General features: G+C 40.2%; 1 protein-coding gene across 1 annotated transcript in view; it reads right to left on the reverse strand.

The window, feature by feature from the left end:
- The window catches only part of RELN (reelin), a 284110-nt gene that overhangs the window by 77277 nt on the left and 187672 nt on the right, over positions 1 to 19161 (reverse strand). The window contains 6 exon segments of the mRNA XM_044423494.1: positions 2304 to 2511; positions 3385 to 3542; positions 6764 to 6999; positions 10410 to 10610; positions 12981 to 13152; positions 14182 to 14387. Coding sequence (XP_044279429.1) covers positions 2304 to 2511; positions 3385 to 3542; positions 6764 to 6999; positions 10410 to 10610; positions 12981 to 13152; positions 14182 to 14387 — 1181 coding nt within the window.

The raw sequence follows: 19161 nt of genomic DNA on the forward strand, positions 1-19161 counted from the left end.
CCTTACTGCTAAGGAAGCTTTCTTCTCTGCTTGTATAGACATGCAAAATGCTGATGGATTGGGTCATCTTACAGTGTCCAACTTTTAGGTGCATCATCATCAAGAGAGCGGGAGGTTACATTTACTAAAGCAAACAAGAACACAAAACAAGGTGTTCTTGGTGGTGGTTCTATAACTATATACATGGGTACACTGAGGTTTGCCAAAGTCTGACCAATTTCATACAAAGGCCTTCCTGTTACAAATAACATTTAGAGCTGGTTGGGCTTCTGCCTCTCTCTTCCCTTGCACAGTCCCTATTTTCTCAACAAGCGCACTGGTAGCTCCTGAAGGGCAGATGAAACATTGCAAGGGGGTGGGTAGTATCCAAAAGAGGCATGTCAACAGGAAAGGGTTTGCAGGCCAGGTTGCAAAGCTTTGTAGGCTGGACTTTCTGCGCCCCTGGTCTGAGCAAATCTGAGGTTCTTTTACCAAGGAAAGCAGCTTGGTTTTTAAGGTATGTCAGACTATTTACTATAATTGATAAATTAAGTGAAATAATCGTCCCAGAAAGTGGCTTCTTCTATTTTATAAATACAGTCTCCTATATTTAATCTGAATCTTAACAAGTTCCTTCATTTGGGCTATAATCCAATATACACTTACCCGGGAGTCAGACCCACTGAACTCAGCGTGAATTACTTCTGAGTAGGCATGAACAGGGATCACATGACACAACAACCAACAGTGAGTGTCATGCTGTGCAAACCTGGACCAGTTTTTTTTCCCACAAACAATCACCCTGACAACCTAGGGGTTGTTCATACCCTAATAGGCTGTCATGTCCTCTGAACCTGGGAGAATAGTTTCATTGCGGGCTGACAAAAGTCTGACAACAGAGCTTCTCAGCAAGACAGGCAAAAGCCATTGGTTCTTCTTGACAGATTTGCTTGTACTGCCACCAGTGACTTGTCCCTCCACAGGTGGTGTGGACCCAGGACTATCCTTTGCTCATCACCCCTTTTTTCAGTCCTGGAAAACTGTGCATATGTGCCTACGTTAATGAATTAATGTTGCTGTCTTTTCAGTATGTGTGGTCTTGCTTGGTCAATCTCCTTGTATGTTTCACTGGTCAAAGGGAGTACCAAGCCAGAACATGGAAGGTACAAGGCAGCTGACATGGTGAGACTGCATATAAGCTACTTTGTGCATAGCTGAGAAAGTCCTGAGGAAAAATAACACAAAGAGAGAGGAAATACCCATTTGCACCATGAAAAATCATTGAACACAGGGGAAACAGTGAGAGAAGTAGCTGCACCAAAATTTCTCCCACCTAGCAATGTAATTCTCTTGATTTTGAGCACTGAACTGACACTTCTCAGTGTCTTCCACCCTTTCAACATTTTTTTCAAGTCTGCATTTACTCATTAGGCTTCCCCACTCCCAACTCCATTTTGGTGCTTCTGAATGTTGCTAATGGCTTTTCCTTTCCTTTCCTATTCTTTCTGAGCCTCCCAGAGAGCCCGTGGCTTTGGGGTGGCATACAATGCAATAAATAAATAAATTCTGCCTTGGTCCTTCACAAGCATGCACAGATTAATCAATAGAGCATTTCCTTGTCAACTCCCTTGTATGTTTCCTACCCCACTGTGGTGTTCCCTTTGATAGATCAGACATACAAGGAAATTGACTGGGCAAGACTATATATATCAGGTAGCTATAAGAGCAGAGTTGAACATTTGGTAAAAAAATGACAAAAAGAAACATTAAAAAATAACCAATACATGCATTTTTGAGAACCCTAAAATAATAATCAAAAAAGGAAGGAAATGAAAAGGGGTAATTATCAGAACAGGGAGGGGAAGGAGCCAGGATACAAGATGGGTTCTATTAAAAAGTACCCTGGGATATGTGAGGGAACCAGCTGGAGGACTGAGGGAGAAAGAGGGAGAACAATCTATGTCAAGCCATACAGTGAGTTGTAATGTGGCTGATTTGCAGGGTTGGCCTATGTATGAACCTGCCCATGTGCAGCATACTACCATGAATCTGCAAGCTCAGAAGTCATCTGTGGAAAGATGGAAATGAAAAGATAATGGAAATGGAAGAGAAGGGTAATGGAAAGATTTTACAATGTTAAGCTGTAATAAAAGCTCTTCTGGCTGGACCTAATTAACTTCAACCTATACAAATTACTATAACCTTATGGAAAAAGCAGTTCATCCAAATTCTTGTCCACTTGAGAAGTATTCATTACCCCAAAAGGAGTGGCAGAATGGGATTGTACTTCATGCATTGTTTAAAGGGCAAAATATACAATTGACCTGATGCTTGTGGTATCAAGTGGGAATGTTCTTGCTTCCCTTTTGCCGGGTCCATTGAAGTAAAGAGATTTTCCATCACTGAGTATTCCACAGCCATTCCCAACTTGGCCTCCAGTTATCTTATACCAGAGAGGGCTCAACTTCCTTTCAAACCTGTCGAACATCTCACTGTGATTAGGTACATTAGACACACAGGTCCCATGTGAGGCTTCAGAAGAGGAAGAAAAAAAAATACGGGAGATAGTTTGTTGAAACAGTGCCAGGTAGCAAAGGTCAGTAAACTAGCAGGTAGCATTAAATGATTAACACTTATTAGTTACCTCTGAGAAAGATCAGGGGTGAGAACACACCACCTAATTTTCATTTATTTAATGAAGACATAATTCTTCTGCTACAAAACTTTCTCTATGGCTCAGATTTTCTCTCTAAAAATTGAAGTCATTCATACTAAACATTTTAAACCAGTGAAGGTAATGTGGACTGCAAGCAGGAATTTTGCTGTTTAATAATCTTTTAGCCTTTATGTTCGGTTTTTGTTGCTGAGGATACAGAAGTTTTCCTGTACCTTTCTCTTCAGGAAAAGGAAAACTAAAAACTACATGTGAACAGAAATCTTCACAGAAGCTTGTAGAAACATACATACTACAAATCTAGCAAGGTTCTGCACATAAAGCCCTAGCTGCAAGAGGTAACTTATTTATTAAATTACTTAATTTCTATACTGCCCGTTAACTGAAATGGTATGTAAACAGAGGTGTTGGGCAAGTAATTCCTAACCTGATCCAGCTTTGCCACTTGCATGTGAAGAGTTCCACTGGAAAAATGGTGGGCGTGATAAGCAATTGTTTCTAGGATTTCTGTTCTAGCTCTCTACTGAAGTACCAAGCAAGAATGCTGCTTGCTTGCACAGCTGTCTAGCTGCAGCACACATCAGGACAACCAATACAAGGCCATAATGTACTACCAGTCAATTACCAAATGTGATAACTCTTACCCAAAATACACAGACATAAGCAAATCAATAAATGAAAAGAATTTTGGTGATATCCACAGCAATTCTGTAGAAAGCCTGATATCTTACCTGTATACCCCAAGTCACAAAAGCAGACGCCAGAAATACAGTCTCCATGACCATTGCAATAGTTGGAACATGGCTCCGAGATATATACCCCATCTAAGCCAAAAGGGGGCACAGTCTTTTGTGAACTGCTCTCTTGGATCCAGCGGAATCTGGTTTTACTGTATTGATGAAAGTATTAATAATATATTTTATTTACTTCTCAAATGTATAGGACCAATAGTCCTATATAGGTCCCTCTGGACAATCAATTAACGCAGCCCCCAAAAATATACGGAAGCTCTTTTTGGTGCATGTGCCATCACCACTGCTATTCAAGATTCGCTGTAAGGCACTGCTCTGCCAGTCTTGCCACATACATGTACATAGTATGTATTTATGTATATACATTTCATGAATACAATAAATAATAACACAAAACACTTATTTTTACAAAGTTAACAGTAACCTAGGAGGGTCATGGGGAGTTCAAACTGGCCCTGAAGCTCCTGTCCACTGTCATAAACAATGAACCCTATTATTATTGTTGTTGTTGTTGCATTTATATACCTCCTTTCACTAATTGCCCAAGGCAGTTGATTAGAATGCAGACAAAAAGAATAAATACGATGATAATAAAATATTAACAACAACCTTTAAAAATATAAAACCTTCAAAACAATAAATCCTTTAAAACATTAACAACCTTTAAAACTATAGCATTTTAAAAAGCAAATTTAAAAGATGTGCTAACCCCATGCCTAAATGCAGACTAGTTTTAGCACCAAATGGGTGTGCTACAGGGTTTGAGAACAACACTGGAGAACATTTTATTTTGTCCCTGCCAAGAGGGCCTCTGTAGATGAGGATGTCTTCAGAAGAGTCTCCTGTTTGTTTTAGCAGCCAAGCAGACTCATAATAAACTTGGTATCATTCCTCAGATAGCTGCTTAGGACTTTAAAACATTAAAATCAACACCCTTGAACTGAACCTGGAAAACAAGCAACAAACAGTGCTGATATTTCTGAATATCCCAAAGTATTCCCAGTACTGTTCAGCAGTTAAGAGCCAGCTGCTGCATTTTGGACCAGCAGAAGCTTCTAAATGCTTGCTAATAATAAGTTATAGCAGCAAAATGAGCATAGAAATACTGAAAACAAGAATCTGAAGAACATCAGAAACTTGGGTCTGATTAGTCTGATTCATGCAAACTTCACAACAGGTAGGGTGTGATTATTCCAGTCAGCCTGCCTACTCTGCTTGCAACCCTGTAGGATGTTCTGGTGTGGATGCAAATTTTGCATAGGGCCTGTAATGCATGCAATCTAACACATGTTGCATGACTGATATCTTGCAAATTGGGGATTGCTTCAACTCTGCATGCCAATTTGATGTACATACATTGATCCTGATAATATGGAGGTGCAGGAGACTCAAAGGTAGGGCAGCAGCTGCAATCCTGCTCTGTTTTTGCATAAAACCACTTTTCAAAGCAATTCGGCTTAATTGGGCATTTATGTCCTAAAACAGGAGATGCCCAGAGAACAGTCAAGAGCACCAGATGCAGTTCATCCCCTGAAGCTAAACAGATGGACCTGGCCAGTACCTGAATGGGACAACCAATTGGAAAAATCCATGAATATTGGTTTGAGCCACTTAGAGGCAGGGCATAATCATAATAAAGAAAAAATCCTATAATTTGGATGTCAATTCCATCATCATTAATAGAATTTACTTCCAACTGAGTATGTTTAGGATCAGAGTGTAAATATGTCAAAAATATATGTAACAATCCCAGTGTGAACACACTGGGAGACACTGAACAGCATCCCATCTGTAATGGCAACCAATAAATGTAATTATGTTGATCAACATCCTTTCGAGATGCAGGATGTTGTTTTGATTTTGCTGCCTATTTTTCATTTTGTCACAAAACATAATGCTAATAGCCTGGCACTATTGATTTAGTGTAGCTTGCAGTGGGCAATGCAAACTCGTTAGTGTCAGATTTGTGTGACTTGGCACTTGTATTTGTTGGTTAATTAAGGGAAAAATACTTAAACTACAGTACTCACTGATTATCTGATTCATTATCACCATGAAGACACCAGTTCCCCCTGCTACACAGCATGTGCCAGGCACCATAAATGTTTGTTAGTTAGTTAGAGAGCAGCACAAGTAGCCAGTCAGAAAACAAACACACAGTATGGCAAAATGTTTTAGTCATGCTGCTAAAGAAAGAAAGGTGCAGAAGACTAGACCAGACCAACCCAAAACTTATGCATGAACAACGTGTGTGTGTTTGTGCCCTGAGATAAACTCCTAGCTGCTCCACACCCTTTCAGTTAGAAATACTGGTTCAGGAATAGCCACTGAAACTACTTTGAAAAGGGGTTTTAGTCTCTGGAGAACCCTCTTGTCAGAGACCTATAATACTATTTCTCTTTAACCTAATTCCAGGGAATAAAGGCAAGGTCAGATTCCACATGAGCATCAAGAATGGCCATCATCACTTGGATGCTTCCGTTTTATTTATTTATTCGTTCAAAACATTTGTAAAATGCCTGTTAGCATAAATTCTTCCAAGGTGGTGCACAACACAATTTAAACTCAAAGCACATACTAGAACAGGTATGACTCTTGCTACCTCTTGCACCAATTATACTATTAAGTATGGATGCTGGTACAGCACTGTCTGTGTTAGCATGATTCTGTGTGTATTTAATACTTGAGATATCAAGCTGTAAAAAATGAGGCAAACATGTGAATGGTTGCAATCACTTTTTCTTTGACAGCCATTCCACCCATGCATCTAAACAGTACAACTGTACAAGGCATGAGAATTCAAATGAAAAAGTGGAGGTTGGAGCAAAGTGGTGGTTTGTTATTGTTAGTCCTTCTGTTCCTGTTTGCAAATGGGATCAGGGTGTGCCTGTTCTGCATTACAGCCTGTGCACTCTGCAGCGAAGAGACTTCCTAACACAGATCATCAGCTAAGGAGAGCACATTGCACAGTAGCTCAAATGCCCTTCTGCTTCTTCTATACCCAGGAGCAACTGTTTATGGAATCAACCCTATTATGACAGCTTAGTGTATTCATTGCACTTATTGCTCTCTTGTCAGCCTTTCAGACCCAACTGGTAATGCTGAAAGAAAAAGCAAATACTAAGGAATAGTCTTTGTCACAATATTTTTTAAACTGCAGCTTGACGTTACAGATCTGTAAATAAATGTAAAGTATACTAATGTGCTTTGTCCTGTTAAAATAACTAAATAAAGCATTTCTTCAATAATACTGTAGTAGTTCATTGTCTGAAAACTAAGGGAGTTCTCAGACGTCAGGAGTTGAACATAAAAAAAATAATAATAATCAGCATTTACAATAAATGCACCACAATAGTACCTGGCTGCAAGAGATCTTGGAATGACGATGGTAATCCGTGTCCACTCCTCAAAGTCTCCTGTGTAATACATGGTTGGCTCCGTTAGCTCCCGAGAGCTGCCTTCACATCCTTTGACCCCAGGAGATGCTGGGTAACAGCCTTCCTTCACTAATGACCAAAAGAGGCCAGCATCATGGGAATACTGAAGAAGCACTGGAGCAGAACTACTGAATTGATCTGTGCAGCCTATGTTCAACTGAAAATTAATTAAATCAAATAAAAATAAGATAATGGTGAAAAAACAGAAGAAGATGTAAATGTCAGATGTAATTATCTCTTTTTCTTTTCACTACTCATGTCTAAGGGATTGATAGATTATTGTGTTTCCAGTTTGCATCAGTTTTCCATGACTCATTTCCAAATTATTCTTTGATTTTAAAACCCTATATATAATTTACATTTAAATACAACAGTTTTTTTAAACATACTTTTTATACACAGCTTAATCCAAAATATGCAATTTGCATACATGTTATTCTGAAACACATGTTTTTATGTATTTTATCCTAAAATATGTATTTGGAATACTTTTTTGAGTTAAGATCAGCACCACAAACTCATAGAAGTATGAAAACTGAAGTATAACTGCATTCCAGTTCATGATTTAGTTCAGACTAAATCATGACAAATCATGAACCAGACTAGTTGACTTGAAAATTCAGACTTAACAAAATTCTCAAACATCCCTATTGCTTAAACCTTACATTTACACTGTCCCTCTGCTAGCCTTCGGGGAATTCCAAAGTGGAGAAGCAAAGCAGTAACCTGTTGTACTGTTGCTCTTCAGTGACCTAGTTCACACAAACGCGCTACTCAACCACAGATATTTAAGCCATGCTTCGCTGCAGGGCATGCAAAGTAGGATTGGAATATTCAACAAACCGCTTGTCATGGCTTGTGAACCCAGATTGTGAACCCAGCTGGTGTGTGAGAAGTAAACAACTGTCATAGAAGCCATCCAGGGTTTGCAGGACACTCCTGGGTTCACAAAATACAACAGAGGGAAATGAAACTCCCAGTAGTCCAGCCCCCTCAGGCCAAGCGTCCTTAGCTCTGCCTCAGGAAATACTGAGTCTCCTTAGAGATCTGAGTCCTGGTGAGTCCTGACAGATTCATGGAAGTGTGTGAATGTTCATAAGGACATAAGGATCTAAGAAGCTGATAATACCTGACAGCTTCATAGCTTCCAAAATGACCTACTAAAAACCTTCCAACCCCTCCACCCCCCAAATAGGTGGGCATTCTTTCTAAAGGGGCCAGTGGGCCCTGGTCTTCCACTGATAAACAAGGAGCTCATGTTACAGGGTTCTGGAGCGTACAGTCCTCTCTGATTTCTAGTTTATCACCATCAGGTGGGCTAACACCATGCCTTCTCTTCTTAACTTCCTGCAGGAGTCTATTTTATCATTTCCTATGTTATGCATCTGGATGTGTGCTACATAATCATATAGAAAGCCTCTCACCCTATTTATCTGAGCCCCACAAGTTTCCTCTAGGCCTTTTTTGGCAAGAGATTCAGAGTCAAGTCCAGACTTCCATTCTCTTTCCAATGGCCCTAAGAAACTTCAAAGATTCCAACTCATATGCTCTCTTTCCAAAATTCTCAGAATATGCTTTAAATGAACTTACTTAGAATTCACTCTTATTTGAATATGTTTAAAGAATGATCACTTCTCCCTGCCTCCATATTTTAAAAGCTGCTCTTCCATGCACGTTAGGTTTGGAAATTTTTAGTCCTACAGGGGGCAAATGCAAGCTGCAGCACATGTGTACCTGATGTTATATAATGCAGAGCACGTTCATCATAGGATTTCTGAATTCCATAACCACTGCTCTGTTCCACTAAAGTAATGTACCGTTACCAGGAGCACTAGCCTTTGTACTGACTGTGCACCTGTCCTGCAGGCTCATATTTACAACTCCAAAGGAAAGTGTTAACACACTTTTTGCCATTTATACCTGTTGTTGTTCTCCCCTGCACTGGGCACTTGGAGGGGGGGGGGAGGGGCAGAAGCAGAGACCTCAGCCAGACTGCAGGAACCACACTTGAGGGTGGAATGCCCTTTTTGCCACAGGACTGCCCTCTTGTACAATGGGAAGATATTTCAATTATCTTTTATGCCACTGAAGTATTAGCATTACTCTGACATCTGCAGTGCTACCCCACTTTGCAAAAGCAAATTATACAGGCAGCTAAGACCCAAGTGATAGCATTTTAAAGACAGCATTAGGAAAAACCTACAATAAACATTAATGTATGTAATGCACTCCACTTCTCAGTTTGTATAGCATGTCATCATTGTTATGTCAAAACAGAATGAGAATATTTTACAGATCCCCGTATTCCTTGCCAACTTCCCTATTTATAGAAGGGTGGGAATTATATTTGTAAAGCTGCCTGTAAACATATAATGTCTTTAATAATTCTGTTTGTAAATTATTCAGTGTCTGTATCCACCAATTATGTAAGGACCATGTATTTGTGGCTAGCTTATTAAAATTCTGTTGCAGTCGATTGCTCGAATTCACAATGGGATTTCATTATAAACTCAATAAAATTTTGATTAGGATTCAGAAACACCAGCTCATCAAAGTGCATAAACTTTGTTTTGAGTCTAAGGGTTACTTCTTACATTACAGGAGCAGTGCAGTAACCATTCTACAGAAATACTTGATTGGAGATCATGAGATTGTGCAAGACTGATCCTCAATTGGGTTACTTTCCACACCAGTGTTGACACTGCTCCCCAATTTCTCTTCAAAAAATCACCTTAATCACCATATTGAACTGGTCCACTGATTCTAAGGTTAAAATTTGACTGCCATTTTCCCCTACATTTTTGGGTTATTGTCATTAGCTATCATCAATTCATCTCCAACTTTTGGCAACTCTATGAAGAAATGCTCTGTAAAATATCCCGTCCTTCATAGCTCTGCTCAGCTCTTGAATATTCAAGGCTGTTTCATCCTTAATGGAGTCAATTTATTGCATGTCTGGCTTCCTCCTCTTCTATTGCCTTCAATTTTCTCTAGCATGATTGTCTTTTCCAATGAGTCTTAGCTTCTCATGATTTGCCCAAACTAGGACAGCTTCCAGGGAACATTCTGGCTTGATTTGTTCTAGGACCCACTTGCTCATTTTTCTGTCAGTCCAAGCTATTGAAAAAGCTTTTCCTCCAGCACCAGGTTTGAATGTATCAATTCCCTTCCTGTGGATGGTCTTGGCCTTGGTCTCTAGTGAAGTGTTCTTGTATTTGGTGATCTTTTCTAGATCCTTCATTGCTGTCCTTCCAAGTCTCAGTCTCCTTCTGATTTCTTGGTTGCAGTCTCCATTTGAACCGATGGCTAAGTCAAGGTATTCAAAATCATATTTGCATACTTGCATAATTTGGGCATTATGTGATAAAAGAGGCTAAGCAAGGCTCAGTATAAAGTCCATATGCTATGGACCAGAGGCTATAACAGAATACCAAGAAAAGTTAAAGTTTCATTTTGTTATACACTTAATGGGATATTCTGGAATCACAACATTAAAAGAACTGAAACTCTTAGGCAAATATAGTCAGAGAAACTGTTTTCTCTTAATTTAAACTGTAACAAAAATACCTTGAACTGAAGGACATATCCAGGTTTCAGTGTTAAATCCCGTGTCACTGCAAAGCGATCCCCATCTGATTTCCCAAATATCATTGCTGACGGGGTGGTAGAACAGAAAGTTTCATTTTTGGGCATTCCTTCATTAGCCAACATCAGCCACACACTAAGCTGGTTCATAGGGTAATCAAATGCTGGCTTCTCATAAAAGTTCTGTTGCAAACAGAAAAGAAAGCAGAAATAATATTCCATTATGATTAATACAGGAGGAATTTTGTATCCTGGTCCGCACCTTAGTTCTTGGATTTAAACAGATTTATACTGTGAACCTGAGTACCTTTGTATGGAGATAAATTATAAATCACAGGTAAGGCTGGTTCATGCAAACAAATACTTGTAGTTTTCTCTCCATTTAATCACCATAGGGTTTATGACTAGCAGTTGGTCTGTGAATAGAAGATTCCATCTCTGATGCTTTTTCTGAGATAGTCCATACATCACTTGATCACTAGTAGTATAGATGCATCTAAGCATCCCTCACTCGTAAAGTGTGAGGCATAATTGTACAAACACACCAGAATTCGTAACATATCATCATCCAGTATTACAGATATGGGTGTTAAGGGTGAGTGTGTTTGTGTGTGTCCTCATCATTATTGTCACAAGCAGCATACAGTACAGCTTTACTGAAACCTATGGGACATTTTCAGAAGCAATGGATGCAGGAACTGCAGGAAAAACTGTAGCCTCTCAATGAGAAAATGCTGCAATTTCAGTGCTGGTAAAATAAGGTATTTCATTAACAGCAGGAAAAAGTCCTATGGAGCATTTTCTGGAAATATATTCCACTGAAAATCAATAGGACTTACAACTAAAATGAAGAAAGAGTAAACAAAAACCAAAACAAAAACCACACTATATAGTCATAGTTGCAGCTAATGGTGTGCATATGATCAGCCTCTTCTTTAACAGAGTAATGAATTCGAGAATGTGATTGAATTGTGGGTAGAATAGTCAGAATGAGTGATTGGCATGGAAAGTCAATTAGAAGTGGGTGTTGAGGGGGACAGTCAGAAGAACTGGAGGGAGTGAGGCGATTAGGGAAGACAGAGAGCTAGAAAAAATGGCTGGCAGGATAACTGTTAAAAAGGGAACTGGTTACCTTATCAGGTAGAACCGTTATGCATTATGCTTTAGCAAATTAGATCTTATATTCCATAAATAAGAACATTAACCAACTTGAATTCATGAATTTGTTCTGTGTGGGAATTCTAGGATAAGCTAATTCACCTAATGTTCCAGCTATAATTCCCATAGCCAAGTTTCTAAGTGGAGAGTTCTAGTGCTCTCCAAGGCTCGATAGGTGGTGGCAAGAGATTAAACCTGGATGCAGAAGTTAAATGCTAGGCCTTATAGGGGTTCTAGTCCCTGGAATGGCATAGTTTTTTGGGGGTTTTTTGCAAAATGTTCAGTATTTCCATGTGGATAACTGGATATTTGGGGAAAAGGGGGTTGCTTTGTAGTAGAACACAAATTTTGCATGGAGAAGGTCCAGTCCCAGCCCAGGAAGGGTTGGGAAAGGCCAATGTATGAAAGATCCCCTAGAAAGTCACCTCCCATCATGGCAAACAAGACTGAGCTAGATGGACCAATGGTCTAGCTCAGTGCAAGTCACCTTCTTGTGTCACTATGAGTTGTGGAAAGTCAGGATTATTTGAATTATCTGTACATTTTTAAATGATAGGTTTTGAAATCCCCAGAGATCAGTTGTAATGTATGTTGCAGCAGAGAAACAGTGGGTGTATGTTGGCAGAGAACATGCACAAATAGCATGCTCCATATTGGCAGTTATTTGTATCACAGTTTACATTTCCAGTGCTTAATTGTATATATTTGTTTATGAATATTCAATCTACTTATCAATGTCAACTTTACACTGAAGCCGTTTTCAGTAAACTTGCTGTAGAAATGAATAAAACCTTGTCACTGTTATCATCCACTCCAGCTGTTGTGTACATTCTCCTACCTGGTGCAAGACATCCCACATACAACCATATTATAGTTTACCCTGACCAGCACGTTTGCCTAGTTGTTATCTGAAATTAAAATTAATAGTATCAGATAGAAGAAGGATCTGGGCTATTTTCCTCACCAGTGGAATAACAACATCCACACTGAAATTGAACCAGGAAGATTACCATGTCAATCACAGTTGCAATCCATTTTGACAAGGAACTTATTAATTGTACTTGGTTAAACTGTTGAGCTGCTGGGCTGGTTGTTTGAAAGGTCGCCGGTTTGAATCTGTACAACGGGATGAGTTCCCATTGCTCCGCCCCAGCTCCTGCCAACCTTGCAATTCGAAAGCATGCAAATACAAGTAGATAGAAAGGTACCACTTCGGTGGGAAAGTAAACAGCGTGCACTTCAGTGTTTAGTCATGCAAGCCACATGACCACAGAAACTGTCTGTGGACAAACACTGGGTCCCTCGGCTAGGAAATGGAGATGAGCACCACTCCCTAGAGTCAGGCATGACTGGACTTTAATGTCATGGGGAATCCTTTAACTTTACCTTTATTACCTGTGGTAAGGTAGGGTTGACAACAGGAATGATTTGCTTCAGCTTTTCCGACAGAATGATGATATCATCAAGAGCCCACTGGTCATATCCTTCCCCTGAAAACACTGGCTGCCACCAGCGGAATCTAGTGCAGGGAGTCTTTGCAGCAGCAGGAAGCTCAAGGTAGACAAATCTAGAGGCAAATATTTGCAACATGTTTAAATGGACTTTCACGTTATTAATCACACACACAATGCCAGGAATGCAGGATTGTATCTACTGTTAGTTCTACTTATTGAACACCTACTGAAATGAATGGGATATGTTAGGGGGATGTGTGTGCGTGCAATTTCTCTCTCTCTTACACACAAACACAGTTTCTCTGATGGAAATTATTGCTGTTTGCCGCTAAAAAAAACCTGTATTTCTTCAGGTGAAAGCTGAACAGATCAGTTGTTTGAGTTATCAGGCAACTCAGCCATTGTTTAAAGTGTTTCAATTCATTAAAGCTGCAACCTTATGCAGGCTAGCTTGCTGGCCCTGTGTTGAAGCTAACACACAATGATGTGAGTCATGCTGGCTTGTGGACTTCTGACTCTATGACTGGTTGTGGTTTGCACATTTTAAAAAAGGGTAAAATGTACTATTAGCACAATTTGTGTACATTTACACAATTTGTATAACATATGTAAATTGTGTAAATCATGGCATTTCCATGTTTTATGCAAACGGGCATCAAAAAAGTCCATAGATTTGCTTGAATGATGCAAATTATCTGATTTCATGCAAAATGAGCTATCCATATACTTTTTCATTAGCTGATTTGCACAAAACATGCAAAATACTATGTCATGTTCAAAGTTACTCAAATTGTGCAAATTCCACAGTTGTGCAAATCTCTTTAGTGCTTAAAAATTTTGCAAACTGCAGCCTGTCTTAGAAGTCTGTGAAAAACCTCCTGACATGTCTTGTTTCACAGTGTTGCACTGGAGGGGTGCATGAACTCTGCTGTGCTCAAATGAGCCAGACTTCCCAAAGTCATCACGTTCCTACTTGTTGGTCAGGTATTTGGTGCAGAAAGCCATGCTGTTCCTTGAGTTTACCTCTTGTAGCTCCAAGGATTTCATGGGTGATGATAGGTATATGGACACAAATACTATGATGCTGGCACTAGATATAGAAATATACATTAAAAATGTCCCATTGTGGTATGAATTGGTACCTGGACTTGCTGAAGTCGGAGAAGTACATTTCTGCCAGCAGATGCCAGTTGATACCTCCATTGTTGCTGTACTGTAGTAGCACACCTTCTTCTCTGCTGTCTGGCTTGTTGCAGGAAGGACTTTCCCCACCTATCTGAATGTAAAACTGCACAAAGTCTACCCATGTGGTATCCAAATCCAAGCTCACCAACTGCCTCTTTCCAGCCTGCAGCATATATGGAGTAAGGGTGGGGAAGAAGACATGAAACAAATCTAATGAGATAGCTAACATCTGTAACAAAAAACTGAATAGCTACCCTTCCTTTATTTTAAATATAGTTATTTAACAGGAAAATAAAAGATCATTTAGGCTGAACAGCACAACAAAGGGTTCACAGTCAAAGCAAAGTCAGCAACAGTGTGCTTTCTCCGCCTCTATCCAACATGGATCATGTCATCATGGATGGACACCATTAAACAACTATTTAAGCTTTTCTTTTCTTCAGACAGTGCCCTCAAGTCGAAAATGCCAGCATATACCCTGAACAACAAAGACATCTGTAAATGAACTGATCAGTTACTATTGGTAAAGATGGTAATTTTGTATGAAGCATAGTAGCAGACCATAGCTCAGTGGTACACCCATCTTTTGCACATAAAAAGTCCCTAGTTCAAGCTCCGATCACTACTTAAAATAACCAGACAGCAGCTAATGCAAAAGGCATCAACAAAAGGTCTTGGGGAGCTACTCCTAGTCAGAGCAGACAGCACTGAGCTAATTGGAACACTTATTATATGGCAGCTTTCTATGTTCCATGGCAGCTAGCTAGATTGTTTTACTATGGTTGAAAAACAAAGTTCATGCACTGCCTTGCTTAGTAGACCATGTCCCTGAATGTCTGGCAAAATCCTGTGCAAAGCTGAGCTATGGAGGGCTGTTAATGGAGATTTCATTGGGAGAAAGCCAGGTTCATGGAAATTGTAATGATGAAACCAGCATGTACAACAGGGGTCTCAAACTCAACTTACCTGGGGGATGCTGGAAGTAGAGTCTGGGTGAGGCTGGGCCAAATCAAGTATTCCACCACCGCGGCGGTGGTGGGCCACTCATCCAGAGGCCGGCCCGGGTGCCACCGGTGCTTTGAAGGCCGCAGGGCCCCTCCCCCGTGCCCTGCCCGTCCCGGCAATTGGCCCGCGGGCCGCGAGTTTGAGACCCCTGATGTACAGGTTTGCTATGTATATTAATAACATGCTACTGCCATTGAAAGATAGAAGTGGTGATTGAGACTATGGACTTTGAAACACTGATAGGAATGCTGCAGCTGTAGTATTTTATATTAATGATCTACCATGTCAAAGATTCTGCAAATTAGTTATAAAAGCACAGGAGAAATAATGCACGCCACAGCGTTTGGAATTAGCCACTTAGCATCCAGGCAACCAGACAGGAGTGCATGCTTTCATTGTAGTAGGCTGGGACAAATACTGGAGAAAACAAATGGATTTCCATTTCTACTAAGATTCAAGTCACAAAGTAAGCATGGCTATCTAAAGCTTCATTGATTCTATGGTGGTAGTAGGGTGCTCTGCCTACAAATTGCAGTCTTCACATTTTTGCAAACTGGTTTGTATATAATGCTTACCGAGGCCCTAAAAGTCACCCTGGAATAAGCAGTGATTACTTGATAGTATACAGAGGAAGGGCAATATGCTGACAGAACAGAGTTCCAGGAAGCAAAATTCCCCATGCCCTCTGTTTCCCCTCAGCCCCCTGTGCTACAGCTGCCTGAGTCAGGAGGGTCTTCCCCTGTGTACTATTTTTGAGAGGTTCTGGGAACTGTAAGCAGAACAAGGGGAAGAGGAGCTTGGCCTCCTGAAAGTTCTTCTGCCAATGGAATTTTGGATATTATCTGAACTGTACGACCAGTGTTTATAAGTTCAGTTAGGAACAGGAAACTCCAGATACAGAATCTAACCATAAAGTAACTTAATTCAAACATGGAGAAAAGTTATTCTAGCAAGTGTTTTCACAAACAATCTGCCTGAGTCATGGCCTGTACACTTCATATTTTCATATAGAATGAATGCATGGTGAGTGTTGGACCTATATTCACTGGCCAACAAACTGCATGCATGTTGAGTCTGTAAGAATTTCTTACGAAACAACGCACAGTAACTGGAGCAGTGACAATGGGCACAAACCTAATACTTGCTCATGTTGAGTACTACAGCAGTTTAGCTAAAAGGATGTCTTAAGATGGTCAGAAACTGCTTTAAATTCCTTATAGAACATAGGCTCTGTCCTTTTATTCATTACAAAAACATAGATTTTCCTCCAGAATACAGTCAGAATAGGATCTTTTCAGTATATACAGATACATCTAGGATTAAACAGTCTGGGCTATTTTTTCAAGCTTGATGACAAGAGGTAATTAGAAAACCAAAAATCTTTGGCTCAGAATACAAGGGTTGTTTCAAAACACACTTTGTTTATTTGTTATTTTGATTATGTCTGTCCTACTTCTGCTTTCAGATGCCTATTGATCAACATCTGACAGATCTAGAGAGGCATAAGCGAAAACTCTTTAGCATTTGGATTTAAACTACCAGATGCATATTACAAAAGACTGCTGAAACCCATTTTAAGAAATCAGCAATCAAAATTTTCTACATCATTTAAATCTGTATCTTGCCATGCTCTTATTATTTCCTAAGTCTAAATCTGTCAATTACATAGCCAACTTCATAGGCAAAACCACATACTAGGGTGCAACACTGCTATGGCTTCTACTGTTGTAACTCATTTCCAACCTCCAAACTACCTCAAGCACTGCAAAATATGGCCAAACAAGGAGGAAGAACACATCTTCAGGAGAGGGTGCCAAGTCTGCATGAACACAATTTGGGAAATAAGTCACAGTGGCTTATTTCCCGTGCTGGCTATGCAAACCTGACAAGAATGGCAAGAGCTGCCCAGAACTCATGAACTAGTTTACTAGCACTACCACCACCACCACCACCACCACATTTATATCCCGACTTTCTTCCTTTTGCAAGGCTGCTTAAAAGGTTCTCTTTCTCTCCATTTTTACCTTCACAGCAAGTAGGTTAGGCTGAGTTTCTGTGGCTAGCCAAAATCACCCAGTGGGATTCATGGCAGAGTGGGGAGTAGAACTCAGGTTAGAATGGTAGCTGGGTTGGGAGGGATGACATATGAGAAGAGATTGAGGGAACTGTGTCTTTTCAGCCTGGAGAAGAGGAGACTCTGAGGGGATCTTTTAGCAAATTATAGGTATGTGAAGGGATGTCAAGCAGCTTGATCTTCCCTGAAGTGGAGGGCGGGGCATGTTCCAATGGGGCAAAGCACAAGAAACCAGGCTTCAGGTTGGATGTCAGGAAGTAATTCCTAAGGGTTAGGACCCCTAGGAAATGGAATGGGCTTCCAAGGGAGGTGGCTGAGGCCCCATCAGTGAAGGTGTTCAAGGAAAGATTGGACAACCACATGCTGGGGATTACATGAGCAGAGCCGGGGATCAGACTAGATGGCCTGGGAGGATCAGAGGTTAAGAAAGAGGAAAAAAGTTAATTTAGAAGGCCGGTTGACTGTTCTTGCACATCCTTTTGCCAAGAGCAGACTAGGAGGAGCAGGAGCAGTCAGGGCTGCCAGCACTACTCTCCCAGGTTGGAAAAAAAAAGGCAATGGCAGGCTAGCTGACAGGAGAGTGAGAGAAGGTCCCCAAGGAAAGCAACAAAGAACTAGCAGCACCTCTCTAACTTCAAACATCTGACTGAGTAGGGCTGATGCTCTCCACCATCACATGTATGGAGAGCCACTGTGGTGTAGTGGTTAAGACCATGGGACTGGGACTCAGATGATCTGGGTTCTAGTCGTGGCTCAGTCGTGGAGCCAACTGGGTGACTTTGGGCCAGTCACAGACTCTCAGCCCAACCTACCTCACAGGGTTGTTGTTGTGGGGATAAGATGGAGGAGGAGATGTAAGCTGCCTTGAGCCCTTTGTAGGAAAAAGGCAGGCTATAAATGGGAAAATAAATAAATAAATAAATAAATGTATGAGTCTAATCCACAAACATTTCAACATGCAGATGATCCACCTGAACATTTTTTCTCTCCCGCTCGCCCCTGTCTTTTAAGTGGAGACAGAAACATAATTTGGCCTTAGTCATATATTAGAAACTATGAGTTCTTATATTAGCAACCAGGGGCTGGGCTTTGTGTGGTCTGTCTGTATTCCCTGGAATAACACTGCTGTAAAGAGGAAAGATTTAATTCTGGGAAAGATTGCTGTCACTGTATTTGTAACGTGAAATCCACTTTTCCAATGGGATGATTCACTACATAATTAAAGTTAATTAAAAAAGGCCTCCATTATACCAATCACAAAGGCAATGGGGACAAGGCCTAATTAAAAGAGCAACATTTTGCCAATGTACCTGCAGCCAATTAAAATAGGACATACATCACAAATAAGTTGGGTCAGTTATGTAGGTCTGACTTTGATCCCAAAATGAAAGATTGATTGTGATAGGACTCACTGGAATTAAATCATAATCAGCATTTTTAAAAAATAAAATTAAAAATAAATTTAACATTCTCAAAGTAGCATACAAATAACAGCCTTTAATTAAAAATGTTACTTATTTATTTTATTTTTATTTATTAAAACATTTTTATGCCGCCCCATTCGCTGAAGCCTCGGGGCGGCTTACAACAATAAATTAGATCCACATAAATAAAAATTAAAATATATACATTAGAATTATATATATATATATATATAATTTTATATATATATAAAATAAGCCTCCCTGGCCAAATAAAATTCAATAATATTAACATTTAAAATGCTGCTTAAATAAAAAGGTCTTCGCCTGGCGTCGAAAAACAAATAACGATGGCACCAGGCGGACCTCTCTGGGGAGCGCATTCCATAACTTAGGCGCCACCGCAGAGAAAGCCCTCCTCCGAGTAACCGCCCTCC

The sequence above is a fragment of the Varanus komodoensis genome, unplaced genomic scaffold, assembly GCF_004798865.1.
Source record: "Varanus komodoensis strain SLA01 unplaced genomic scaffold, ASM479886v1 scaffold13_3, whole genome shotgun sequence".
Taxonomy (NCBI): Eukaryota; Metazoa; Chordata; class Lepidosauria; order Squamata; family Varanidae; genus Varanus; species Varanus komodoensis.